The sequence below is a fragment of the Phocoena sinus genome, chromosome 2 (genome assembly GCF_008692025.1).
Source record: "Phocoena sinus isolate mPhoSin1 chromosome 2, mPhoSin1.pri, whole genome shotgun sequence".
NCBI lineage: Eukaryota > Metazoa > Chordata > Mammalia > Artiodactyla > Phocoenidae > Phocoena > Phocoena sinus.
The window spans coordinates 103,621,422-103,648,428 of NC_045764.1; the positions used below are offsets into that span (position 1 = coordinate 103,621,422).

The 27,007-nt window shown below is 52.1% G+C and overlaps 2 protein-coding genes and 1 long non-coding RNA gene across 5 annotated transcripts; 1 reads left to right on the plus strand and 2 right to left on the minus strand.

The window, feature by feature from the left end:
- Positions 1–1,772: 1,772 nt before the first annotated feature.
- Positions 1,773–3,495, minus strand: NRL (neural retina leucine zipper). The gene is made up of 2 exons (XM_032621732.1): positions 3,115–3,495; positions 1,773–2,180 (listed from the first exon to the last, which is right to left on the minus strand). The coding sequence occupies exons 1-2, from the start codon at positions 3,493–3,495 to the stop codon at positions 1,773–1,775; spliced, it is 789 nt and encodes a 262-aa protein (XP_032477623.1).
- Positions 3,496–10,898: 7,403 nt separating this feature from the next.
- On the minus strand, positions 10,899–13,541 carry LOC116749462. Its single transcript, XR_004348617.1, has 3 exons — positions 13,456–13,541; positions 11,575–11,705; positions 10,899–11,353 (listed from the first exon to the last, which is right to left on the minus strand). It is a non-coding gene; the product is annotated as an uncharacterized LOC116749462 (long non-coding RNA).
- A 1,127-nt stretch (positions 13,542–14,668) lies between these two features.
- On the plus strand, positions 14,669–23,666 carry PCK2 (phosphoenolpyruvate carboxykinase 2, mitochondrial). Of its 3 annotated transcripts, XM_032623840.1 has the most exons (11): positions 14,769–14,907; positions 15,250–15,357; positions 17,014–17,259; positions 17,709–17,893; positions 17,980–18,183; positions 18,545–18,732; positions 19,076–19,238; positions 19,521–19,739; positions 21,908–22,045; positions 22,344–22,439; positions 22,673–23,666. In XM_032623840.1, exons 2-11 carry the CDS (start codon positions 15,311–15,313, stop codon positions 23,125–23,127), a joined length of 1,941 nt encoding a protein of 646 aa, XP_032479731.1. In that variant the 5' UTR covers positions 14,769–14,907; positions 15,250–15,310; the 3' UTR covers positions 23,128–23,666. The 3 variants fall into 3 exon arrangements, with proteins under 3 accessions (XP_032479733.1, XP_032479734.1, XP_032479731.1); XM_032623842.1 differs by lacking the exon at positions 15,250–15,357 and having other exon boundaries at positions 14,669–14,907; positions 22,673–23,373; XM_032623843.1 differs by lacking the exons at positions 15,250–15,357; positions 22,344–22,439 and having other exon boundaries at positions 14,751–14,907.
- The last annotated feature ends 3,341 nt before the right edge of the window (positions 23,667–27,007 follow it).

Sequence of the window (27,007 nt, forward strand, 5' to 3'; positions counted from 1 at the left end):
AGGAGAGGCTAAAGATGCCGTGAGCCACTCAGAGAGAGGAGCCAGAGTCAAAGAGGGTGGCCAGTAGCCAGTAGTGGGAAAGGGAGAGAAGAGAAAGAAATCCTGGTGGAGATAGAGGAAAGGACTCCCATGGCAGGCTCCTGAGTGGAGGAGGGACGAGCTTGGCTAGAGGAGGGGGAGGGGGGAACAAGAACGGGGATGGGAAGAGACAGCTGGGGAGGGGGTGGGTAGAGGGGGCAGAAAGGAAGAGAGACATATGGGAGCCTCGTCCCCCACACCCAACTCCTTCTCCCCATTTATTATTTCCCTTAGAGGACCTACAACAGAGGCTGCTCCCAGGTAACTGCTCCCAGCCCAATGCCTCTGTTCTGCCCAGAGCCCCCGCCCACTCTCTCTGTAGGCTGCTGAACTAGAGGGCTGGGTTACCATGGCAACTGTGGGCCGCCAGGATAGCCACAGGCAGGCCTGGCCGGGTCACTACTGTTCCAGGGCTTCTATGCAGTGGAGGTGGGAGGGGGAGGCTCCATCTGGCCCAATCCCCACCCCTCCCCCCCATTTTCATTGGGGCTTCAGAACTGAGATGCTCCACTCCGCCCAGGTGGGGGCTATCCAGCCTCTCTCCTTCTCGCTCTCCCTCTCCCTCTCTCTCTCTTTCTCTCTGTCATACACACACACACACACACACACACACACACACACACACACACACACACAGAGGCCTGGAGCAAGGATACAGAATAAACACTTCTTAAATTGCAGGAACATCTAGCCAATAGCGTACAGTTGTGCCTAGACTTCAAGTTTAATTCACAAAAGCTGCATTCTCTCAGCTCCTTGCCAGGCTGGGGAAAGTCTCACCTCAGCCCTCAGAGAGACAGGAGGGAGCAGGGGCACCCTATGCAGGTCTGGAGGCCAAGGCAGCACGGAGGGAGCAACAGAGGACCAGGGCACGGGCCTATGCTGCAGTCGGCAAGCTGGAGCAGGACAGAAAGTCCCTTTGGTGAGGCTGAATTCGGGGCTTCTTGGGGAGACCACTGGGGCTCCCACACTAAGGAGAGGCCAGAACTGGAAAGGTGTCAGAAGTCATCCAATTCACATGAGGATTAGATGAGGTAATCGAGACCCAGGGAGCAAGTGATTTGCTCAGGGTGACTGCGAGGTATCCTGTGGCAGAGCTGAGACTAGCACCCCTGGCTTCAGACTCCTGCCCAGGGTTCTCTCCCAGCCCACACCAACCACCCCCAGAGCTCCTCAGGCCTTTGCTGCTCTGGGCCCTGGAGGCCACGGGCTTTCTGCAAGAAAGCCTCTTGAATAGAGTTCCTGGTCTGTCTTGATATTGGGAATTGAGATCTTGAAAATGCAGTAGTCCTCAAATGGGGAGGTTACAAGCCTTGGAATGAAAACATAGCCTCATTGCTAATTACCACCTTAGTGCACTACAGGTTGAAAACCTTGAATTAAAATCTAAGCTGAGCCGGGAGCTGCACCATTCCCTCACCTCCCATTCACTGTGCATCATCCACACCTCCTTGCGCCCCGCCCCCCCCCAAGTGCCTGGCACTGACTCCTGCAGACTTCAGTGACCTGGTCATGTAGAGTGGAGCAGAAGGTGAAGGGTTTCTGTGCACGTCCTGCGTGAGGGAAGGGGACCTCTCTTCCAGAAAATGACCGGCATCTAACCTCAGAGCATGCCTTGAGGGTCCAGGAAGGTTGGGGATATTTGTGTGGTCATCCAAAGGAGTGTCTGGCACCAGAAGGCGCTCAGTAACCATCTAGTGAATGGTACAGCCGCCTCCCGGGTGGTGCGCGCCACCCGCCCACCGACTCCACCACTCCGCGGCCAGTGGCTCAGAGGAAGAAGGGGGCGTGGCCTCCGGCCCTGGGCCGCTGGGGGCCAGCCGGTCACAGCGAGCCTTGTAGAGGTCGCGCTCCCTGGCCAGGCGGGCCACCTCGGCCCGCAGCGCGTCCAGCTGGGCGGCCAGGCGGGCGCGCTCGACCTCCAGCCCGCGCCGCTGTTGTAGCCGCTTGGAACGACAGGCCTGCGCGTACCCGCGGTTCTTCAGCGTGCGGCGCCTCTGCTTCAGCCGCAGCGCCTCGTCGCGCCCGCAGCCCCGCAGCTGCCGGTTTAGCTCCCGCACAGACATCGACACCAGCGCCGCGTCCGAAAACCGCTCGGCCAGCTGCAGAGGGAACGGGCAGAGCCCGAGTCAGCGCCGGCTCCCGCCCTGCTCCAAGCTCGGGTGGCCCCGCCCACCCGGCCCCGCCCTCGGGAATGCTCCGCCCCCGGCTCCCACCTTTACCTGAATGTGCGCCTTCCCCTGAATCTGTCCCGCAGTCTAGATCCCGTTCCAGGTCCCAACACGCCCTCCCCTGCCCCGCACCCCCGCCACGGGTCCCCGACCCCTTTGGGTGGTCCCTGCGTGTCCCACCCACCGTCGGGCGAGCCAGTCGCGCCCCTGAACCCCACATTGACCTAGAGGGGTCATGAGCATCCGGCTCCTGGCCCATGTGTGTCCCGTGGGCTCGGGCCGGACAGACCCTTCCCCTTCAACACACCTCGCTCCCCTGTCCTGAAGGCTGCAACCCTGTGACCCTCAAAGGATTTGGATTACATCTTAATGCCCTCAACACCCCTGTCTGTGTCTATAATTAATAGGATGAGTCCCAATCCTTCCTGAGAAGGTTGGGGGCTGGGGCAGCACGAAGTCTTGAAAAGGCCAACTTCACTCCGGTTCCCACAGTCTCAGCTCTGCTCCATTCCACGCACAACCCTTTCCGTGGTTCCCCAGACTGAGTATCTATATACCTCCCTTAATCAACCATTCCTGACGCCCTTTAATTCTCAGCTCTCCCCTTTTGGTCGATCCTCTTCTAACCTTGTCTTCTCCCTCTTCCTCCTGATTCAGCCTACTCATTTCTCTCTATTTGGAAAAAAGAAAAAAAAGGGCCAGAAAACAGTTTTCTCTATCTGATATATTTTAAAAGTCCTTCTTCCCTTCTCCTGTCCTCTACCCCTTTCCCAATAGGTAACCCTCTCCGGGGACTCTCCTTCCTCTCTGGGCTGGCCTCCTCCCTCACCCTGCCCTCCCTCGGACCAGCTCGCTGATCACTCACCTGGGCATGCTGGGCTCCGTTCTCCTCTGGGCTCCCTGGGTAGTAGGTGTGGGGCCCTTCAACAGGGACTGGGCCCTGACCCTGCAGCAGCTCCACGGCCTCCTCAGGACTCAGACCCAGCACCTCCCCAGCCCCCAACTGCTGTTGCAGGGTGGCCAGCCAGTACAGCTCCTCCAGGCCTGGCCGGGTGCCCTCGGTGGCTCCCACCGTGCCCGGCTCACTGAAGGTGGGTGATGGAGGCACTGAGCTGTAGGGTGTGGAGCCCAGTGAGGCTGTCGGGGGGCCAGATCTCCCCTCCAAGGGTTCCCGCTTTACCTCAAACTTCATTAAGTCAAAGTCATTGACATATTCCATGGCCAGGGGACTGGGAGGCAGTGCCATTCTGGGGTTGGATTAGGAGGGGTGCACCTGCAAAAAAGGGGACAGGTTTGGAGCACCTGGAGGCTGCCTGCCAGCCTCCTTGACCAAAATCCGTTTCCCCCAAAGCCCAAGTGCCCTGGGGACAGAGTTCTGGAAAGCTGGGGTGATGGCGCAGCCTGTTCCCTGCACAGTCACCTCTGGGCTGAGGGACGACTTCTTAGGTGGCAGGGGCTCCTGACCAGGGGGAAAGCAGCTTAAAGCCTGAGTGAAGAAGAGGATAGCAGAACCTCTGGCCCACTGGGATCTACGAAAAACAAGAAGACTGTGGCAGCACTCCCAACTCTAGTGCTGGGACATGCTGAGCATCTCTGTCATCTCAAGAGGCATCATTTCATTTCCAAGCAATTTAAAAATGTTGCTTAATTAACTGTGACAGAGTATGTGTATATTTTAGAGCAATGGAAAGGCACACGTGCTGTGGATTTTAAAATAGATGGATAACATGCTGTAATCTCTCTCTGTCTCAGAACACCCAGGCCAGTGCCTTGCACATAGTAGACCCTCAATGCACATTCATTCTATGTACTAATCGATGAATCCCTTTTCTAGAAGCAAGAGACTTTTCAAGAATCAGTTCTAGAAAGATCAGGACAGAGTGGTGACCATCTTTCCCCAAGTCTAATCTCTCCAAGGGAAACCAACCGAGACTGGTTTTCCTCCTTCCATCCAGGACCTGTGATGTTGTATGAACTTGAGCAGGTCACCTTCCCCTTCTGACCCTCGTTTCCCCTTCTGTTCAAGGAAGGTAGTTAGACTTTAACATTTCTCAGAGAGTGTTCTGTGAAACATGAAGTCTGAGACCTATCCAAGAAGGGGTCTATGCGCAGATCATTCTTAGAAATGCTGTCTCCCATCCCTGTGAGCCTCTTGCAGGTTCCCAGAGCACCGCAGCATAGTAATCTGAGAAGTCCTTCGGTAAACCATCTGTTCAACTTCAACAGAGTGTCCCAAACTTATGTCACCCAGGAACCCTCCTCCCTGTTATCAACCACGGAACATGTGCCCACCTGAGTCACCTCTGGCTAGGTGACCTTGGAGAGCCTTCCCAGCCCGGAAGTCCCAATCTTGAGCCCAACTCCCAGTTCCAACAGCCCCAGGAGGGACAAGGCAGAGAGTGCTCGTCCCCAGGGCTTAGAGTCTGGCTCCATCTCGATGTCCAAACCTAGGTAACCCACTCTCCAACCACATCTCAGGCCCCCCAGGCTCTGCCCAGAGAGGTGGCAGGAAGGACAGGTCCTCTCTCTCTTCCTGTCCCAGGTGTTGCCCTATCTATTGAGCCCCTCACCCTTGAAAAGGCAGAGGGGATGGGAACAAAAACACAAATTGAAGGAATTGATCTTTGGCGGGGAGGAGAAGGTGAGACATAGAGAGAGGTGTCCAGAAAGAATTGGATGAAAAGCTAAGTGAGGAGGGCTGTTTATCTTTCTGATGTGATAGCAGTGAGGGACATAAAGCCAGTCAGGGTGGGAGTAGAGCAGGGGACAGAAGTGTGAAGATTCCTGAAAACAAACAACAGAAAGCAGACAGCAGGTGTCAGAGGAGGGGGCTCTAGGTGAGAGGCCTGGCACCCAAGTAGGCCTCAGACATACTCACTTTAGGGATGGCAGAGATGATTGGTCAGTGTCAAAGCCAGGCAGGCACAACTTCCCCAGAGACTGGAGGCCCCATTGAGCAGGGCCTGGTGCCTCTGTGCTCAGAACAAGGGGCTGTGGGCACAGAGCCCACTGGGTACTCTTAAAGGGCCAGCTCTCTGAGGTCATCCATGGTTCTCAGGCCTCCAACCAATGAGGTAAGGGGATCATTTGCATATCTCATTGGCCTGAGGGGTTGCAGGAAATGAGAGGAGAGGACAAGTCTGCCTGTTCTCAAGGAAGGCAAGGGGGCATCTTCCCCAACAAAGCACCTCACTGATGGTCTGACTCACCGTTCTCAGCTCCCCAGTACAGAGTGCCGCATTGGCCCCTGCCGGCACCCTCATGAGGACACAACCCTCAGCCCTTGGTGACTGAAAGCCCGGGACTGGAAAAGAGGGCCAGACAAGCTTCCAGCACCTTTACCCTCCAAGGCTCCGCAGCATCCTGTGGGTGTTTTAGGGGAGTATAAGCTCTCCTAAGCCCACTCTCACCTGGCCTGTTGGGTCTGTCTCCTGTTTTCAAGAACGTTCACGTTTCTGCTCCCTGCCTCACTCCCACCTTATCTGGCCTCATGCCCCTCACAGTTATGGCATCAGAAAGATAAACAACCCTCCAGGACTTGCCCATCCTAGTCTCAGCCTCTCTAATTCCTGCGGACCCAGCCCCAGGACAGGCAGGCCAGCTTGGGTTCAGGAGCAGAAGGGGGAATGAGGAACCCTTTTCCTTCCTTCCAGGACACCTCGGGACACTGAAATCCAATCACCACTGATCCATCAGAGACACTTTTGTAACTGTCCTCATTTGCCCTCTGCTTCCCCTCACCTTTTCCTTGTGTGTGTCTCTGTCCCTCTTTCTTCCTCTCTCACTCCTCCTGGTTCCCAGATGGCTGGGGGGTGACCTACATTTTCAGCCTAATCCCCTAACACTTCTTAGAGCTATCATCCCCAAGTAGAAGTTGGAACAGAGATACTAGGAATTAGCCAAGGAGATGTTTAAACCTGTCTGAAGCTGTTTAAATAGGGTCTGTACTAGAATAGAACTCCAGGAGTTAAAAGCTATTTCCTACATTCTAAGGACATCCAAACACTCCCCTGGGGTTAACAGGTCCTCTTTCCCAACCGAGAGAGAGACCTGGGGGTCCATCAGCCCCAAGGATCAATGATAAAAATTAACCTGGTCCCAGCCTTAGATGTTAGGTAAAGAGCTGGTAGATTCAGATGATCTAAGACAGTGGTTCTCAGCCCGGGGTCCCCAGACCAGCAGCACCACCTGGGAACTTGCTAGAAATGCAATTCTCTAGCCTCACCTCAAACTTACTGAATCAGACACTCTGGGGATGGGACCAAAAGATATGTATGTTTTAATAAGCTCTCCAGGTAATTTTGATGAACGCTGAAGTTTGAGAACCCCTGATCTACAGAGTGCCTATAGTCAACTCAGATTCCTTTGGTGTGTGTGTATGTGTGTGTTTGGTCTCTCCTACCATGCTCTCTACACACATATAAGAAGACCAACATCAGAGGACATCTCTCTTCCCGCACTTGGCCTCCATTTTATAGAGCAGAGACCACTGTCATCATTCAAGTGGAAAGGCTTCTCGGTGTGATTGCCTGAATCTAGTGCTGTTTTTGCAAAAGAATTGAAAAGCCCAAGGCCTAGGAACAAGGCCACGAAATGGGAATGGGGACCATGGAGACCAGAGCCCAACACATGCGCACGGAATGTGGTTCTAAGGTAAATACCCAGGAAAGAGACCTCAGAATTTCCTTGGTGCAGAAGGAATAGCAAGTGTTGACTGCAGCCCCTTTTGCAGGCCTGGTCTGGTCTCGCCAGACACTTGCCCCCCAGCAGCTGTCAGGTCTGCGCTGATCCTCTTGTTTACTGGAGCGCTCAGAGGAGAGGTGGGAGGGCTAAGCTGCTAATGGGCTGAAGGAGTCAGACTAAACAAGCTCAGGCGAGTTGAGCCACTCAGGGCTCAGACCAGGCACCACTGACCAGGGAAAGGAGTCTGAGGGGTGAGGGCTGGACCAGGGGAAAGGACCAAGGACACAGAGAGGAGAAGCACGTTGGTCAGTGAGGACCCAGGAAGTGGTTCATGGGTTTTCCTGGCAGCGGGGGGACGCAGGCTGAGACTGACTGGCTCAAGGACATTTGGGGACAGAGAAATGGAGATGAAAAAGTTGAAACCAGGTGGACTCTGTGAAGGACAAACCAGAGGAAGGGAGGCAAGAAGACTTAGCTAAGGAGGCTGTAGGTGTAGACCTGGGAGAGAGGGCAGAACTAGTCAGGGGCTCCCCAGGAATCTGGATTGAGGGAGACAGAGGGACATAGGCACATGGAAGAGATGGGCAAAGGCCCACGGAGAACTAAGAGAGAGAAGAAAGCTTCTGGAAGGGGATCAAGAGGGAGTAAGAGGTGATGAGAACAAGTGACTAGAAGAGCAAAAGTGGTAGAAGAAGGGAGAGAGGAAAGTAAGATTGGGGACCGAGGGCTTCCCTGGTGGCGCAGTGGTTAAGAATCCGCCTGCCAATACAGGGGACATGGGTTCGAGCCCTGGCCCAGGAAGATCCCACATGCTGCAGAGTAACGAAGCCCATGCGCCACCACTACTGAGCCTGCGCTCTGGAGCCCATGAGCCACAACTACTGAGCCCACGTGCCACAGCTACTGAAGCCCACGCACCTAGACTGTGCTCTGCAATAAGAGAAGCCACTGCAATGAGAAGCCGGCACACCACAACGAAAAGTAGCCCCCACTCGTCGCAACCAGGCAAAGCCCGCATGCAGCAATGAAGACGCAACGCAGCCAAAAATAAAATTAAATAAATTAAAAAAAAAAAAAAAAAGAAGATTGGGGACCGAGAACTAGAAACAAATACAGAAGAACAGACAGATAGATGGTCAGGCCATAGAGAAAGAGCAATGGACAAAGGACAAAAAGGTCAAAGGATATGGACAGAGGGATGCTGGATCATGGGGAGAGAGGGCCAGGCAGGTAAAGGGCCTGGAGAAGTGGGGTAGAAAACAAAGAGGAAGGAGAGGATGGGAGACAGAGTCAGTAATCCAGGATTCCATTCTCCTTTGTCTGCACCCCCATTTTTGCAGCCCCGTACCACCCATTCTCATTTCTAGTTCTGGCTTACGGAATCCAGATCTTCAGTAATGGATTCAAATCCTCAAACCTCTTCCTGGTCTACCTCATATATTCATTCATTGGACAAATATTGATTAAACACCCACTACGCACCAGACACTGTGCTGGGCATTAGGGACACCTCAGTAAATCAGACTGACACCAGCCCTGTCTTCATGGAGCTTATAGACTGATGAACCAGAGAAAAGTCAATTTATTGCCCTTAGGCCCAGGCAGGAGTGGCCCGTGCCCTAGGCCCTGTGCTTTGAAAGGCTCCACTCTGGCCCTCTTCTGGCTGTGTCCCTTGGAGTGAGGGGTCCAGGCATCCCCTGCCCACACCCCAAACCCCTTCTGGACCACACTCCAGATACTTAGGAATTCCTTGTCCAAAGATCCTCAAGCCCACTTCTAGGGCCCACATGGACCTCTTTCCTGGGCTTGCCCTCCCGAGGGTAGATCACACTACTTGTACACACATTTCTAGACCCAGTGGGTGGCCAAGGGGTGGCTGTTTGCCGGAGGCTGTGTACAGAATTGGGATATATAGACAGGAGGTCCACGTGCATGCACATGAGGTGTAGAAGTAGAATATGGTGTCAGAGGTGGGAAAAGAAGTGGGCCCGAAGACCACAGGCTGAAAGCTGTTTCTCTCCACACCACCACATTCTGCTGTGGAATCTTGAGGATTCCAAACAAAATCCAAATTTGAACCAAATTCCAGACCACTGTGTGTATATTTGTCAAGGTAGAAGGATAGAATATATTTTATTTAATAGTTTGTTAGCTTGAGTCATACATTTAAAATATTTAAACACAAGGTTTGTGAGCCTCTATCTGTACTCTTGTCCCAGGCCCTACATATGCTAGGGATGGGCCTACATAAAAACAAACCATTAGAGCTTCCCTGGTGGCTCAATGGTAAAGAATCCACTTGCCAATGCAGCGGATGGGTTCGAGCCCTGGTCCAGGAAGATCCCACATGCCTTGGAGCAACTAAGCCCGTGCGCCACAACTACTGAACCTGCGTGCCTAGAGCTTGTGCTCTGCAACAAGAGAAGCCACCTCAATGAGAAGCCCTTACACCACAAAGAACAGTAGCCCCCACTCCCCACAACTAGAGAAAGCCTGTGTGCAGCAACGGAGACCCAACGTAGCCAATAAATAAATAAAATCTTTTTTTTTTTAAAAAAAAACCATTAAAACTGTTGCAGGAAGAGGGACCCCTTCCAGGGCCCAAGAATGGGCTCTTGTCTAACACTTGGAAATGAATTGTCCAAGGAGACACACATGCTGACAAAGCAAGAGACTTTATTGGGAAGGGGCACCTGGGTGGAGAACAGGAGGGTAAGGGCACCCAGGAGGACTGCTCTGCCACGTGGCTCGCAGTCTCGAGCTTTACGGTGATGGGATTAGTTTCTGGGCTGTCTCTGGCCAATCATTCTGACTCAGGGTCCTTCCTGGTGGTGCACGCATCACTCAGCCAAGATGGATTCCAGCTAGGAGGATTCTGGGAGGTTGGTAGGACATATGGACTGGCGTCACCTTTTCACCTTTCCCAAATTCTTCTGGTTGGTGATGGTTTGTTTGTTCCATGTTCCTTACCAGGACCTCCTGTCATAAAACAGCTCATACAAATGGGTTAGTGTGGTGCCTGGCCAGGGTGGGCAGTTTCGGTCAGTGGTTCCCCTAACATAACGAGATGGGTGCTATGCAGGAGAAGGGCAGGGGGCTATGAGACTTTATTTCATGAGGACCTAATCTAACGTGGGGGCAGGGGAGAGGGTAGCATTGCAGGGACAGCTCGCCTAAGAAATCACATTAAACTGAGACTGGTCAGGGGAGTAAGAAGTGACCGTGCCTGGTGGTGTGGAGAAGATGGAGATTCCAAGCCACAGGAATAATGTACGCAAAGACTCTGGGCAGGGAAGAGGTAGACACATTCATGAAACTGAAAAAAACCCAGTGTAACCAGAAAGCAGATACCAAGGAAAGTGGGAAGAATGGCAGTAGCTGAGGGTGGGGCCAGATCATGCAGAGGCTTGTAGGCCAAGTTTAGGATGTGGGGGCTCTACTCGAAGGGCAATGAGAAGCTACTAAAGGATTTTCAGCAGGGATGTGGAATGATCAGGTTGTGTCCGAAAAGATCACTTTGGATCTAGGCTGGAGGATGGCCAAAATGGAATCAGAGTCAGATTAGGGGATTAATGCAGTTATCCAAGTCGAGTTGGAGGGATATCTTAAGCTGGAATAAAACCCCCAAAACAAAAAAATCTCCGAGATGGAAACTTGTGTACAGGTGATTTGTTGGGAGGATTTTCCAAGTCAGTGAGAGAAGTGGGACTGGGCAGCGGGAAGAGTTGAAAAGCATTACAGCTGAAACAGAGGCTTCAGTTGACCCCCTAGGAGCTCTGGAGCTGGGCTGGACCTTCAGAGTGTCCCAAATTGAGGCAAGGGGGCCAGGACTTTGGAGCCCTGCATCAACCAGTCGTTGGATACCAGCTGCCCCAGGAAAGGGGGCATTTGGCAAGACAGTTCCCTTCAGCCACAGGTGGTGCTCAGGGAAGTGCTCAGCTTTGCACCATCAGCAGCCAACACTCAGCCGCTGGGACATGATCCTGAAGGGGGCATCTGGGCAGCACACCACAGCACCCACTGCAGGGGGTCTGTGAGACGTCCAATGGCTGAGCCCAGAAGGCCCTGGGGAGGACAAAATGCAAACTAAGGCAAAACTGGTCACACTCTGCCCCTGTTACTGAACACAAGTTCGTGTGCCCAACAACGCACAGTGAGGCCAAACAAACTGAAACGTTGGAGTTTGGAGTAGAGAAAGGTTTATTGCAGGGCCAATCAAGGAGAAAGGGTGGCTTGTGCTCAAAAACCCCAAACTTCCCAGTGGTTTTCTGGGAGTCTTTATAGGCAAAATCTGGGGTGGGAGCTGCAGGGTATGTGACTTTTCTTCTGACTGGTTGGTGGTGAGATAACAGGGCAGTGTTCCAAGGATCTTGTGCTCAGCAGTAAGTTACCATTCTCCACCTGGGTGGGGGCGTTAGTTCCTGCAGAAGAGCTCAAAGATATTGTTATGGATATCCCTTGAGGAGGAACCAGGGCCCTGCTTTATCGCTGCACTATCGTTTTTTGACTGTTCCTCCTCTGTTTCTGCCTTACCTCCCCTCCCTGATTAGTAACTGTTTGAATCTGCCCTTTGGGGAAGGTCTATGAGGCTGAAGCCTTTTTCCTACAACTAAGAAACCGGGGACACAAAAAGGATTTGTACCTGGGAGGGCTCCACGGGGTCCTGCTCAGTTTAAATGAATGCCGTGACCCTGAAGGGGGGGATCTGGGCCACACTCCCCAGCATCCATTGCAGCGGGTCTGTGAGACATCCAAGGGCTGATCCAGAGGGCCCTGGAGATCAGAAAACGCAGACCAAGGCAAGGCTGGTCACACCCTGCCCCCTGGTGGTGGCCGCAGACACTAGGCCAGCTGGTGGACCAGGCTAGGAGGAGGGCTAGAGAACCGAGCAAAACTGTGAGGCACATAAGGGGAATCGGATAAGGAAACGCTCAAGGGAGCCCCTTGTTCAGTCTGCCTAAAGTTAAGGAAGAATGGGGGGAGATTAGAAATGTGGGATTAATTCATTCTTTCACTCCACCAGTGTTGATTAAGTGCCTAATTATTATGGGCCAGATTCTTCTAGGAGCTAGAATAAAAAGAAGACTAAAATTTGGGTCCTTTTGGAACTTCCCTGGTGGTCCAGTGGTTAAGAATCTGCCTTCCAATGCAGGGGATGTGGATTCGATCCCTGGTCGATCGGGGAACTAAGATCCCATGTGCCGTGGGGCAACTAAGTCCTTGTGCCACAACTAGTGAGCCTGCATGCCACAACTACAGAGCCCACACGCTCTGGAGCCTGTGTGCCACAACTAAAGAGAATCCTGCTCACCACAACAAAGAGTCCACATGCTGCAACTAAGACCCGACGCAGCCAAAATTAAATAAATAAATATTTTAAAAATAAAATGAAATTTGGGTCCTTTTCTCAAGTAGCTAACACTCCAGTGAGGATTACGGAGATACAAAAACTGCTACAATAAAGTGTGATTAATTCAAAAATATAGGTATGTACACAGTATTGAACCAACATAGATGAGACAGATGTTAATTCTAAGGGGCACATTGACCTTCGCACAGAAGGTGATGTTTAATTTAAATCTGAAGGGCAGAAAGGTTCACAGAAGTGCTCTGGGAACTGCAGAGTTTGGTATATAGAACAGAAGGCAGCAAGTAGGGAGGTGGGGGTGATACCATTGGATAAATGGGAACCAGATTATGAAGGACATCGGTTGCCATGTAGTAGGAAGCCTTGAAGGAATTTTAAGCCTAAGAGTGATATGATCTCATTTTTTCCTTAAGGACAAATCGAGGAGACAGTATAGGATTGTAGCGCGGGGTGTGGGGGGGAAACTTGGTAGTTAGAGTCAGAAAGACTTGGATTCAGATTCCATTTCTCCTGCTGATCAGCTGTGTGACTTTGAAGAAATGACATAACCTCTAAGCCTCAGTGTCCACATCGGTAAAACAGGGCTATTGTGAAACTGAATGAGATTATGCATGTAAAGCTGCTGGCTCAGAGCCTGGCACCTGGTGTCCATACAATAACTATTCCTCTCTCTTAATTTTCCAAAGTGAACTTATGTGCAGAGTTTGGAGAATAACTTGGTGGGAGGGAGAGGGGGTGGCATTTGGAGAGGTGGGATGCCAAGGTGCTTGGAAGCTATTGTTTGAAGCCAAGTGAGAGATAAACCCTGAACTAAGGCAGTGGCCGGGGGAACAGACACAGACTTGAGAGCTAATTGTGAAATACAAATCCAAAGTTCCTGCTGTCTGGCTGGACGATAAGAAAGGAATAGTCTAGACTGATTCAGGTTCCTCTAGGGCAACTGGCTAGATAGTGGTGCCATTTGCTGAGATAGGGAACCATGAAAGCAGGTGCAGGATCACAGAAGAGGTGATGACCTTCAATAGCTTGGCCATGATGCCACCAGTGTGCACATCTTTAAGCCCAGAGAGTGACCAAAGAGGAGCTGTTTGCAGTGGAGTGGGTATGAACAAAGTTTGGATGTAGGGATTGGAGGGAAGAGTCCCAAATACATACACATGAGGTTGAGTCCAGGATGGAGCCTGGGTGGAAGAGATGAGGGTCAGCAGCAAGCCCAAGGCTGGAGGCCAGCTCTTTTGTCCCATTATGTTCCAGTACAGAACTCTGAGAAATCTGAGAATTAGGGCTGTTTCTGTTGCAAATAGCAGAAGTCCACTTGAAATTAGCTTGAGCAAGAGAAGAAATTTATTGACTCCTATACCCGGAATTAGGAATCTGTCACTCTCCATCCCTCAGCCTGCTTCCTCTAGCCTGGTTTCCATCTCAGGCAGGTTCCTGCTTTGCAGGGCCAAGCTGACACCCAGCAGCATCAGGTTTAGGTTCTACCAGCCCAGCAACCCCAGCAGAAGGAGATCTCATGTTGAAAGCTGACAGAAAAAGCCCCAGAAAGAGACCTCATTCCCATTCCTGAACATTTCCACTGGCTGTGGCCAGAGTGACGGACACACAAATTGGCCAAGCTGAGAGCCCACCGGTAGGAGACCCACAAGACCACACAGACTGAGGAGGTGGTTCCCCAAAGGAACATTGGGGTGCTATTTACCAGAAAGGGGGAGTGGATGCTGGGCCAATGCTTACCATAGCCACATTGAGTTTGAGGTGCTATGGCCTTTGGGGTGATACCCGTGGTCTCAAGCTGAAGAGAGATGTCTGGCTGGAGACATAACTTGAGAAATTACCAGAGGACTTTGTGGTGGTGGTTGGGTGGGGCAGATGCATTCTCCAGGGGAATGTGGAGAGAATGACCAGGCCAGAGGTCCAAAGAAGAGATTCTGGGGTGGAGAGACATCACCACTTCATGGTAAGGCAGAAAAGAGCCCTCATCACAGGGAGAAGGAACAGGGATTTGGGAGTTGGGGACTGAGGGAACCATGGCATTAGGGCCCTGGACAACAGAAGAGCCTGGGCTCAGAGTACCCAAGCCCCGGGAAGAAGGAGAAAGGCAATGCCCAGCCCCCGGCTTCTAGACTTCCAGCGCCCCGTGGGCTCCAGCCCCTGGCCTCTCCCCTTGTTCTTAACTTGTCTGTCACCCAACGTCTCCCAGTCGCCGTCTCCCGGGAGCAAGAGTCCTCAAAGTTACATCATGTGCAGGGGGCGAGGCGTAGGGGTGGGGCGGGGCCTCGGGGAGGAGGCAGCCGAGGAGAGGACCCAATCCTCCAATGGGAGACAAGGGTTTGGGGGCTAAGATGCAGGAGGTGGGGCTATGGCTGGGCTGACCTGGGGCTGGAGCCCCGGGCGGAGAGAGGGTCGCGCCGGCCCTGCTGGGTCCCGCCCCTTCGCCCGCCCTCCTCCTTTTTAAGCGCCTCCTGCCTAGCCTGCGCTCCCGCTCTCTGCGCCGCGCTCCCTCCTTCCCTGCCTTCCTTGTCTCCCCGGCTCCGCTCCGTTCGCGCGGCCACCCCGCAGCCCCGGCCCAGGTACCATGGCCGCTGTGTACCGCCCCGGCCTGCGGTGAGTGACCCCCAGTCCGGGGCCGACCCGCACCTTCCGCCGCGCTCGCCCCCTCGGGGCTGCTATTTGCCTTCTCCTGCTCGCCCTCCTCCGCCTGGTTTCGCCTCCGAGGAGGAGGAGGCGGGCAGGTGGCGAGTGCGTCTGGATACACGGCCTCTCGGGTCGTGCGTCTCGCTGGAGGCCGCCCCGGGTCTCTCGGTTTCCGTCCCCACCCCCACCCCCACCCCCCGCTTTGCTGGTCCCTGACCACACCGTCTCTATCTGCCACCCTCAGAACTTCCTTTCCCCTCCTCGCTCGTCCTCGCTGGGCCCGGTCTCCGTGTCTCCTCCTTTGCTTTACAGATGTAGCGCTTGTGCCCCAGATTGCGGTGAGGAGCAGTAGGGGCTTGGAGGTCAAGGGTGCATGAGCCCCTGGGGACTGAGCTCTGAGCTCCCTAAAGAAGGTAGAAGGTAAACAGCCACTCCCCAGCCTCCCCCGCGACTGGATCCAGGCAGACGAACCTGGCGGGAAGCCTAGCACAGCCAGAGGGGCCTGGGGCCCGGGAAAGAAGGGAGGCAAGGTGGAAGAGGGGGCCGAGGTGCCTTCATTCTTACCTGGCTGGCTTCATCCCCTGTCCAGGACGGGAACCCCTAGGCCTTGCTTGTCTGCCCTCTCCCCCTTTTCACAGCTTCCTGTCTTCCCTCTGTAGCCTCCCTTCTCAGCTTTTGTCCCAGGGTCTGAGCTGACCCTCTGTCTCTCCCACAGCTGGTTCCACTTGGCCAGCCCTTGTGGGTGGTCTCTGGAGAAGGGGAAAAGGAGAAGGTCCTACTCAGGAGGCTGGGGGGGGGGGGGAGTGGGGGAGGGAGCTTCCCAGGAGACTTCCTGAGCCAGCATCCCCATGGAGACAGGTTCTCCCCAAGGCTGTCTGCCTTTAAAATTAATGCTCAGGGGAAATTTCTCTCTGAGGGGGAACAGAACCAGGTTCCAGGAGGCTTCCACTTCTGCCCCTGGGGCCACACTGGGTTTCCACCCTGCCCTGCCCAGTGAAGCCACCCAGCTCCCACATTCATGGTCTGAGCGTCCTCCCTTCCCCAGGCTTATTCCCTGTGAGTCTGAGCACCCTGCAGTCTAATGTTCCACCCCACCACCAAGAGCCAAAGTTCTAGGCATGTGCTCTCTAGGAAAGAGAGCCAAGGGAGGGACAGGGTCATGCGGTGCTGGACGTGTGGGGCACAGTTTCTGGCGGGCAAGGCCCTGGCATTAGGAGGACAGCTTCTCTCTCTTGGCCTTTGCTCTCTCTGGGTCACTCCACCCTGGGTCCAGGCCAACTGGAGAAGACCTTACTTTTCCCTCTCCTACGGGTGTGAAGAGACAGACTCCAGGGACCCTGTTCTAAGAATTGGGGCGTGCACCCCAGCCAGTGACATTCTGCAACAGTAAGCCTTCTACACAGTTCAAAAATACCTACCCAGTGGTAGCACTTTATGCAATCCTTGTTGGCCCAGGTGGGCAACCGCAGATCCAGTGCCTGGGACCCTGACATCCAATCACCCACTCTCTGTGCAAGGTCCCAAATCTAGAAACCTGGGACTTACCATCTCGAAGACCTAGTCCTCTGCTTGAGGCTTTCCCAGTCGTACAGCATGCACGTCAGAAGAAAAGAATGAAAACAGCTGTCTTTTTGACTTATGAAAACTATACTTGAGAATGAAAAGGACACCAGACACATGAAGCTGTCAACTGGGCACAGTTTACTGACATTTGGGCCATAGGACACCTGCTCATTTCTAAACATTGACCGGACATAGTAAAAAATGGGCATGAGCTAAGCCTCCAATAACATCAGCATGCCTTATACATACAGCCACACAGCCAGGCATGTGTCTTTATGCTCGTTTGGTGATACCTGTCCCTTGCTAATCAGGAGACACCCTCACTAAGCCTCATAAAGGCCACAAGACAGACGTGGCCTGAACCCACCTTCCTTACCTATTCCGACCTCTTCATGGTGCCTGTACCCAGACCTACTTTAGCACATCCCCAGCAGCCCAGCTTTCTGTCCCCTTGACTTGCCCATCTTCCACGAGAACACCTGGCCCATTACTTCTCTGTTTCTTCTCTTGCAGGCTTAAATGGCGTGGGCTGAGCCCCTGGGGCTGGCCCTCACGGCGCAGTATCCAGACCCTGCGAGTACTGAGTGGAGACCTGGACCAGCTGCCTGCTAAGGTTCGAGACTTCGTGGAAAACAGTGCCCGCCTGTGCCAACCAGAGAACATCCACATCTGTGATGGGACCGAGGCGGAAAACACTGCCACACTAACCCTGCTGGAACAGCAGGGACTCATCCGAAAGCTCCCAAAGTACAACAACTGGTAAGCCCTGAGCCCAGCGACCTGCGAGATGGGGGCAGCTGCGGGGACGGAGGCCACTTTGGGTTTACCAAGACGAAATCAAATTTAAGTAGACCATCCCAATGGAATGAGCAAGAATGGGAGCTTTGGAGGAAACAATCAGGAATTATTGGGATTGGTCTGTATTTTTATGTTAAGTGAATAAGCTGATACAAATAAAAGCCTTTGCTTTTTTTTTTTTTTTTTTTTACTTACAAGTTCAGGGAGTTTTTGCCAGGGCAGAGGCCATTAGGGAGCTGGGAACTACCCCTTAGACTCGGACGAAATCTGGAGAAAGCAACTGAGATGCAAATAGATGGGAAAAAATAAGGCCAACAGAAGACCTAGAGACAAAGTTGGACTTGAAAGAGTGGGTCTGGGATGAGGGAGATCTACTGACCACTATCTTCTTGATATCCGCTCTCCCCCAGCTGGCTGGCCCGCACAGACCCCAAGGATGTGGCACGAGTAGAGAGCAAGACGGTGATTGTAACTCCTTCTCAACGGGACACGGTGCCCCTCCCAGCTGGCGGGGCCCGTGGGCAGCTGGGCAACTGGATGTCCCCAGCTGAGTTCCAGCAAGCCGTGGATGAGAGGTTTCCAGGCTGCATGCAAGGTAACCAGGGCAGGGATACAGAGGCAGGGGCACTGAAGGAATAAACAGGTTGGAACCCTTCAGCCAGGTGGCGTTTTCCTCCACAGGCCGAACCATGTATGTATTGCCATTCAGCATGGGTCCCGTGGGCTCCCCACTGTCCCGCACCGGAGTGCAGCTCACGGACTCCGCCTATGTGGTGGCAAGCATGCGGATTATGACCCGGCTGGGGACGCCCGTGCTTCAGGCCCTGGGAGATGGCGACTTTGTCAAGTGTCTGCACTCCGTGGGCCAGCCCCTGACTGGGCAAGGTGAGCGCCTGCTCTGCCTGGGGTGGGGGGACACAGAGGCCTGCTTGTACTCAGAGGGAACCCCACATCCTACCCATCCTGATGAGTGAGATACTGAATTCCCAAGAGCTAGGGCAGCAGTGCGCTGGGGGTGAGGCTGAGTTGGCAAAGCAGTTTGCTCAAGATTGAGAAGAGTGAATTATCCACATCCAAGAATAAGGGCATGGGAGCTGATGCATATTACGAGGTGGGAGACCTTAGCCAACCATTGACACCACCACTGCTGCCGAGTGTCTTTCCCGCCAGCCCCTGATCCCTCCGGCCCCTGACACCCCAGTGCCTGGTGCCCCTGCCAGCAGCCCCATGACCCCATTGTCCCCAGGGGAGCCGGTGAGCCAGTGGCCATGCAACCCAGAGAAAACCCTGATTGGCCATGTGCCCGACCAGCGGGAGATCGTCTCCTTCGGCAGCGGCTATGGTGGCAACTCCCTGCTGGGCAAGAAGTGCTTTGCCCTTCGCATCGCCTCTCGGCTGGCCCGGGATGAGGGCTGGTTGGCGGAGCACATGCTGGTGAGGGCCTGGTGAGGATCTGGGCAGCTTCGGGGGGCAGGCCAAGGGTGGGGCCTGGCCAGTCAGCCTCAGCCTCGCCTCTCCACTGCCAGGTACCCAACTGGCGGGCCAGGGACTCTGTGCAAATGCCCGAAGCTTTGGCCCGAGGCTGCTGAATGTCGGTGGGGGGGGGGGGCGGGGGGGGGGGCTTCCCCTTGCTGCCACCCCAGGCCCTGTAGCAAGGCAGTGCGCCTGTTTCATGAATAAACATTGGTCCTCCCTGTTGACCCCTAGCTGTCCTTCCCATGCAGACCACGCCTAACCTCTGGTGACCTCTTCCTTGCTCCCTCTCCCCACCTGGCAGATCCTGGGTATCACCAACCCCGCGGGGAAGAAGCGCTATGTGGCAGCTGCCTTCCCCAGCGCCTGTGGCAAGACAAACCTGGCCATGATGCGGCCGGCACTGCCAGGCTGGAGAGTGGAGTGTGTGGGGGATGACATCGCCTGGATGAGGTTTGACAGTGATGGTGAGAGGCCCTTGGATCATACTCGCCGTTCTGGTTCTTACCAGAGTGTAGGATTCCTGCCTCCACTGCTCAGGGTGAACTTTGTCAGTGAGAACCTTCTCCTGAACAACCACCCCTCCCCCATGCCTCCTGGCAGCCCAGCCGCCCTGGAGATGCAAAACCTTTCCCCTCAGATCTAGGGTCCAGCTCGGGGCACGGAGGGGCTGAGCAGGACCTTCCGAGGCTGAACCTCTCGACTCTTCCTGGTCAGTCCTTCCGTTTTTTCACATTTCCTCCCGACAGGTCGACTCCGGGCCATCAACCCTGAGAACGGCTTCTTTGGGGTGGCCCCCGGCACCTCTGCCACCACCAATCCCAATGCCATGGCCACAATCCAGAGTAACACCCTTTTCACCAACGTGGCTGAGACCAGCGATGGCGGCGTATACTGGGAGGGCATTGACCAGCCTCTTCCACCCGGCGTCACCGTGACCTCCTGGCTGGGCAAACCCTGGAAACCTGGTATGGGGCAGGGAGGGGGTGTAAGTCAGCCCCCAGGGCTCAGCACCTTGATGATGTAAAAGCCTTTTCCTCAACCTGCAGCCATCTTCCAGGGCCTCTGGGACTCAAAGGGAGTTATGCAACCCTAAGCAAGATCTCAGTTCACGTCCCCGTTCAGTTTGTGGCCTGGCTGAGTCGTTTAACCTCCTGAGCTTCAGTTTCCCCATCACATGAATGGGGGTAGTTTTCATAGTACCTATCTCATAAGGTGTTGGAGGGTTAAATTAAATAATGCATGCAGGGCTTCCCTGGTGGCGCAGTGGTTGAGAGTCCGCCTGCCGGTGCAGGGGACATGGGTTCATGCCCCGGTCTGGGAAGATCCCACATGCTGCAGAGCGGCTGGGCCCGTGAGCCATGGCCGCTGAGCCTGCGCGTCCGGAGCCTGTGCTCTGCAACGGGAGAGGCCACAACAGTGAGAGGCCCGCATACCGCAAAAAAAAAAAAAAAAAAAAAAAAAAATGCATGCAAAGGATTCAACGTAGTCCCGAATACATAGTAAATTCTCAATTAATATAAGCTGGATATTTTTAAGGGGGGGTGTCTTGGAAATTATTACAGAAAGAATTGGACTCAAAGCACAGTCATAAAGTTTGACCCATTAGGAAGAAGCCTGCCCCTCCCCCTGCCACTTGGACCCTCACCCCACCCCGACTCCCCATGTAATAACCATTGCCTAAAGGTCAGTATTGTTACCCTCACCCTTCCCCTGCCCCTCCAACACAGACACCCCAATCTTTCCGAACGAAATCAGACCAGCTCTTTAGCCTCTCCTAGAAGCTAGTTTCTCAACCCTGTTATTACTCCCTTGTGCCCTGCAGCCCTGCCCCGTCCTCCAGCCCTGCACTCTGGACCTTCAGCTTTCAGTGGCCTTTGGCATTCCGCCAGCCAAGACCTAGGGGTGGGAGCAAAGAGGAGCCTAGCAGGGGAGGGTGGCCTGTGGTCACTGAAGCCTACATTCAAGTTTTCCAGGCTGGCTTAGCAGTCACCCCCCCTCATTTAATCATCCTTCATTTTCTCTAACACCATCATTAAGCCCTCCTTAGCCTCCCCACCCAACTGAGAAATCCAAGAAACTTTCATATTTCGCCACAGGCTAGTTGCCCAACCCTTTCACCACCTCTGGATTCAGGGGTGTAACGAGGGCATGTTGTGCTCAGCTTCAGTTCTTAGAATAATACCTTGTGCTAGGTCCTCAACTGGGGGCTGATGAAAGTGCAAGAGAGAAGCATAAGGATGGTTCTTACATGAAAGTGGAGGCAGGAGTTGGGGGGCAGAGGGGGCAGGGGCGCTGGCTCCGTGACTCCCTTGCCCCCCAGGTCCAATCAGTAACCTTTGGCAGAGAAAGCACTGTGTCCCTTCAGGGCCCCCGTGATGGTGCTTTATACATATGCCACTGACTCGGTCCCAACTCCTCTCCAGGCACCTGAAGGGGCCAAATGACCTGGGCTCCTCAGGTTATGACTGCCCAGGTTATGTCCTCGTCTGAGTTCTTCAAGCCCTGTCACTCCAGCCGGATCTGAGCAGACCCAGGGAAACCACCAAAACCTCGCTAGCTTTAAAATCAGTTCCTGTTTGCATTCTCATAGCTCAGGAGATTCTGTCTTCCGCCGTCTGCTGATGGAAAGTCAGTTGTCTGTAAACTGAAGAAACAACGCGACAACACAGACAATAGCAAAGAAGAAAGTCGGTTGTCTGAAATACTGACCTGTCTCAGTTTTTGCTTTAGGTTTGAGTGTTTATTTAAATAATAATCCCGTAAATTAAAAGAAGAGTTCCTGGGCGAAAATTTCCATTATAACCCTATGCCAATATTTAACCTCATTCCCTTGAGCACTGCTCAGTGCCAAGTGGCTGTAGCTTGGCATAAACATTAGTGTGCTGCTAAACACCAATTCCTCTCTCGCTCTCTTCTCCCATAGCTCAGCCAGCAGTACCATTATGGATAAATAACCTGATCTTCAGGGGAGACGTCCTGGCTCCCTTCTCCCTGCTCCTCACCAACCTCCAGCCCGAGGTTGTGGGGAGCTGATGAGGCAAAAAGAAACTGCGCAAGAGTGTCTGCAAATGTCTCTGTGTATTGGGGGTGGACGTGCCCTTGGAAGTGATAGTATTTGTATTTGCTCTGCCAGGTGACAAGGAGCCCTGTGCACATCCCAATTCTCGCTTTTGTGCCCCGGCTCGCCAGTGCCCCATCATAGACCCAGCCTGGGAGGCCCCTGAGGGTGTCCCCATTGACGCCGTCATCTTTGGAGGCCGCAGACCCAAAGGTAAACATCGTGGGGGCTCCATGCCAACTGGGTTAAGGGTTGGGCTCTCTATCAGGGCCCACCTCCCTCTTGTACTTAAAGCTCAGAGAGCCTCAACCTGGATCGCCAACTACAGCTATCTGCCTATAGAGCAGCCCCCTGGAGAATGCAAAATCGAGGTGGAGTGGGGAGGCATGGGGTTTGAAAATGGGCAGCTGAGGTCCTAGGAGAGAGAGAGTAAGAGTCAAGATCACCAGAAGGGATGGAGTGATCGTACAAAGATAAGGGCTACCTTTGACCATGTGCACTGGTGTCCCAGGAGTCCCCCTGGTATATGAGGCCTTCAACTGGCGCCATGGGGTGTTTGTGGGCAGCGCCATGCGCTCGGAGGCCACTGCCGCGGCTGAACACAAAGGTGAGCTCCACTCCTGTGTGCTCAGCTTGCCTCTTCTCTCCCTTCCTGAACCAGACCTTCCTCCTGCCCACCCCTTCCCACGTGTATCTTTGCCCCATTCCCTTCCCCTCACCCTGCCTTGAGGATGTTCCAGAACCGCCAACATTTCACAGCTTCCTGCGGCTGGAGGCGGGGTACCTTTCTCTTCTCCAGTAAGAAGGGAGGTTCCTTACCCATCCTGCTCCCCTCCCCAGGGAAGGTCATCATGCACGACCCGTTTGCCATGCGGCCCTTTTTTGGCTACAACTTTGGGCGCTACCTTGAACACTGGCTGAGCATGGAGGGGCTCAAGGGGACCCGGCTGCCCCGCATCTTCCATGTCAACTGGTTCCGGCGCGACGAGGCAGGCCACTTCCTGTGGCCAGGCTTTGGAGAGAATGCTCGGGTGCTAGACTGGATCTGCCGGCGCCTAGAGGGGGAGGACAGTGCCCGAGAAACGCCCATTGGGCTGGTGCCAAAGGAAGGTGCCTTGGATCTCAGCGGCCTGGGAGCCATAGACACCACCCAGCTGTTCTCGCTCCCTAAGGACTTCTGGGAACAGGAGGTTCGTGACATTCGGAGCTACCTGACAGAGCAGGTCAACCAGGATCTGCCCAAGGAGGTGTTGGCTGAGCTGGAGGCCCTGGAGGGACGAGTGCGCAGAATGTGACCTGAGGCTACAGCTAGCGAGAGAGCATGACCCCACCCCACCCCCCCAGCCCCCCCCACTCCCCACCCCCCACCCCGGCTCCAACCCTCCCAGGAATAAGCGAGCTACCAGACTTGCAGAAAATATGAGCAACTTGACATAACTATCATCTTCTTGGTGCCATGAGACCAGGCCACAGACCTTCCCCCACATGCTGCCCAATAATGAGATGCTCATTTATTTAATATAACATCTGTGCTGTTTTCATTTCCTGCCTGTCTTCACAGGCTTCCCTTTAACACCAATCTCACAATCTTCTTCCAACCCTTCCAAGTAGCTGGTGTCCCAGTGCAGCCTGGCCTGGCACAGCCTGGTGGTATAAGGACCTCTCTCACAGGCATCTCTACCACCAAGCCACTGAATAGGAATTGCTGGGAGAAGGCAGTAACTACTCATGTCCTGAGGTCTTAAAAAGGTGGGGCCTCTGTGAGCTGCTCAGTACAGCCTCCAGGCCTAAAATTCCCAATCTCTCATCAGAGACACAGAAGCCTCTATAACCCCACTCACCAGTGAAGCAGTTCCATTGTCGATTCTCAAACCTGTTCTTCCTCCTGCCTGACCTGAAATTGGGACCCGCAAAGTATTCATGAAAGCTTATTCAATATTAAGGCAGCTTCCATAGTACCTTCTGTGTGCCAGGTGCTATTCAGGGGTGTCAGCTGAGAATAACTTCACCCGTGATCTAGATCAGGCTGAGTGAATGTATAAACTGAGATGGGTACGAGGGAAGTATGTACCCAGAAAATCAGGACAAATTTTAACAGAATAAAAATTACCATCTTAAAAATGGGAATAATAAAACAGGGAATTCCCTCAGGAGGAAACACTGTGTTCTCATAGAAAACAGCCAATAACCAGTTACAATGTGCAACAGTCAGAAAAGAATCTAAAGGTCAGAGTGGATCACATGCTAAAACACAGCAGCGGAGTCCATTGCACTTAAAAATATCTAGCCAAATCCTCAGCTTCATAAATGGCATGTGATAACTGAAACAATATGATCAGAGGTAGCATAGTATAGATGTTAGGCACCTGGTAGACTCAGGTCAGGGTTGCCTCTCAGCTTCTTCAGCTGTAAAATGAGGATGTGCCTACATCTAACAGTGTTGTTTGGATTAAGAGTCAGTGAAGCCAGGCACTCACAACTATGCCTGACAAGGAATAACCATTGAATATATGTTAGCTGTCCTCACCTTTCCACTCTACACTGATTAGAGTGGGCCCCGTAGGCATATGTTATACATTGCTGGCTCCACAGTTTAAGAGGAAAACAAGCAATGTAAATACAATTTAGAGGAGAAAGAAAAATAGGTTTGGAAATAAATCCTTCCTGGTAAGAGGCAGGGAACTGGGGTTCCAGACACCTCTCTGGTAACTAAATGCACAGGGGGTAGGAAGGTGTTAGCCTTAAAAATGATTTTGGGGACTTCCCTGGTGGTCCAGTCGTTAAGACTCCACGCTTCCACGGCAGGGGGCACAGGTTCAATCCCTGGTCGGGGAACTAAGGTCCTGCATGCCATGTGGCACAACCAAAAAAAAGGAAAAGATTTTGTTTCTCCAAAGAAGACATACAGCTGGCCAACAGGCACGTGAAAAAATGCTCAACTTCACTAATTATTAGAGAAATGCAAATGAAACTACAATGCGGTAACACCTCATACCGGTTAGAATGGCCATCATCAAAAAGTCTACAAACAATAAATGCTGGAGAGGGTGTGGAGAAAGAAGAACCCTCCTACACCGTTGGTAGGAATATAAATTTGTGCAGCCACTATGGAGAACAGTATGGAAGCTCCTTAAAAAACTAAAAATAGAGTTACCATATGACCCAGCAATCCCACTCCTGGGCATATACCCAGAGAAAACTAGAATCCAAAAAGACACATGCACCCCAATATTCATTGCAGCACTATTTACAATAGCCAAGACATGGAAGCAACCTAAATGCCCATCGACAGAGGAATGGAGAAAGATGATGTGGCACACATATACAATGGAATATTAGCCATAAAAAAGAATGAAATAATGCCATTTGCAGCAACATGGATGGACCTAGAGATTATCATACGAAGTGAAGTAAGCCAGACAGAGAAACACAAACATCATATAATACCGCTTATATGTGGAATCTGAAAAAAAAAAAAAAGATACAAATGAACTTATTTACAAAACAAATAGACCCACACACAGAAAACAAACTTATAGTTACCAAAGGGTAAGGTTGGGGAGTGGGGGGGAAGGGATAAATTAGGAGGATGGGATTAACATATACACACTACTATATATAAAATAGATAACCAACAAGGACCTACTGTATAGCACAGGGAACTCTACTCAATATTTTGTAATAACCTATAAAAGAAAAGAGTCTGAAAAAGAATACACACACGTATGTGAATCACTGTGCTGTCCACCTGAAACTAACACAACATTGTAAATCAACTACACCTCAATTTAAAAGTTAAAAAAAATAAAAACTCTGGAAAAACCCCAGTAAAAATGATTCTGTCAATGAGAATAAAGTTGGGCTCTATGCCCTGCAGCTCCAGATAAATGATAAAATATAGTTAACCTTTTTATTTCAAAATCAAACAGATAAAGAAGACCATACAAAAGTATAGCTTAATAAGCTAATATAAATGGAACAACCTTGAAACCATTACCCAGAAAAAGAAACAACTTTGCCAAACACTAAAAGCCCCCCCACCCCCTTGCCATGCTCCTCATCTTCATCACAGCCCCTCCTTCCTGGTGGAAATGGACACCATGGTTCATGATAGTCACATCCTTGCTTTTTTATTTTTTTCCCCCTGGAGTTGTATTACCCAAATCCAGATCCCTAGACATTATAGTTTTTGTAGTTACAGTCTTGCACATTTAAAAAAAAGTATATGCCTTTTAAGTCTCTTTCAATCTACAGGTTCCCCCTCCACTCTCTAATTTTCCTTCAGTTTAACCATTGAAGAATCCAGGCCTAGATGCTCAATGCCTAGATTCATTCATTTATTAGGGATTTCAAAACAGCTGTACTCAAACTCTGTCATAATAGTTGGAATAATTTTACAAGGGGGCACTCCTTTTATCTTCTATTTCATCACTCAAAGGTACAGTTTATATAAGAACAGCAAGTAACTGCTTGATTCTTCTCCTTTATTTACCGTCTTCAAAATAACGATTTGGCTTCATATCATTCTTCAAAAAGGCGACCAATTAGTAACACACACACACACACCCATTATGAACTCATGGATTTAAACATACTTAATGTTTATTAAATTATCCTTGTAATGCTCAAATTATCCCATCTTTGGCCATAAGCTTGGCTTCTGAGTCCTTTTGACATTACCCTGATGATGTTTACTGGCTTCTTCGCTACCTGGAATGGTAAGTTGTTCCATGCTCATCTTGTACATTTCCTACCCTAGACCTAGAATCAACCATTACCCCAAGCTCTGGTTTCTTTCCATGGGAAATGGTATTTTAAGATTTAGGTGGTAGGAGTGTTTATTGCTACTAGATTGTTTCTAGATCTTTTCACTGAATGGGGATAGGAAGATAAAACACCTCATGGGTTCATACTGATAGTCCCTATTCAAACTCAGGGCTAAAGGGTTTTTGACTTCTATATCACATTTGTAACTCCTATCACCACACAAAAAATTCTGGTTCCCAGGGACATAGGAGACAAGAGTATTAGAAATCCCATAATTACTCAATTTCTTTATAGTCAACACACTTTAAGTCCTGGGCAAACTAGCATACTTCCCCCGTTCCTTCTACATCGAACATGCTGCAAGAAGATAAGTTATAAACACACGTCATCTGTCACTTCGGAAGACAG

Excerpts from the sequence above, each read along its gene's own strand:
- NRL (XM_032621732.1), bottom strand. The coding sequence starts at position 3,495 with ATGGCACTGCCTCCCAGTCCCCTGGCCATGGAATATGTCAATGACTTT. Across the intron at positions 2,181-3,114 it reads ACGGAGCCCAGCATGCCCAG|CTGGCCGAGCGGTTTTCGGA; the intron begins GTGAGTGATCAG and ends TTCCCTCTGCAG.
- PCK2 (XM_032623840.1), top strand. The coding sequence starts at position 15,311 with ATGAGCCCCTGGGGACTGAGCTCTGAGCTCCCTAAAGAAGGTAGAAG. Across the intron at positions 17,894-17,979 it reads GTTTCCAGGCTGCATGCAAG|GCCGAACCATGTATGTATTG; the intron begins GTAACCAGGGCA and ends TTTCCTCCACAG. Across the intron at positions 22,046-22,343 it reads TGGAGGCCGCAGACCCAAAG|GAGTCCCCCTGGTATATGAG; the intron begins GTAAACATCGTG and ends CTGGTGTCCCAG.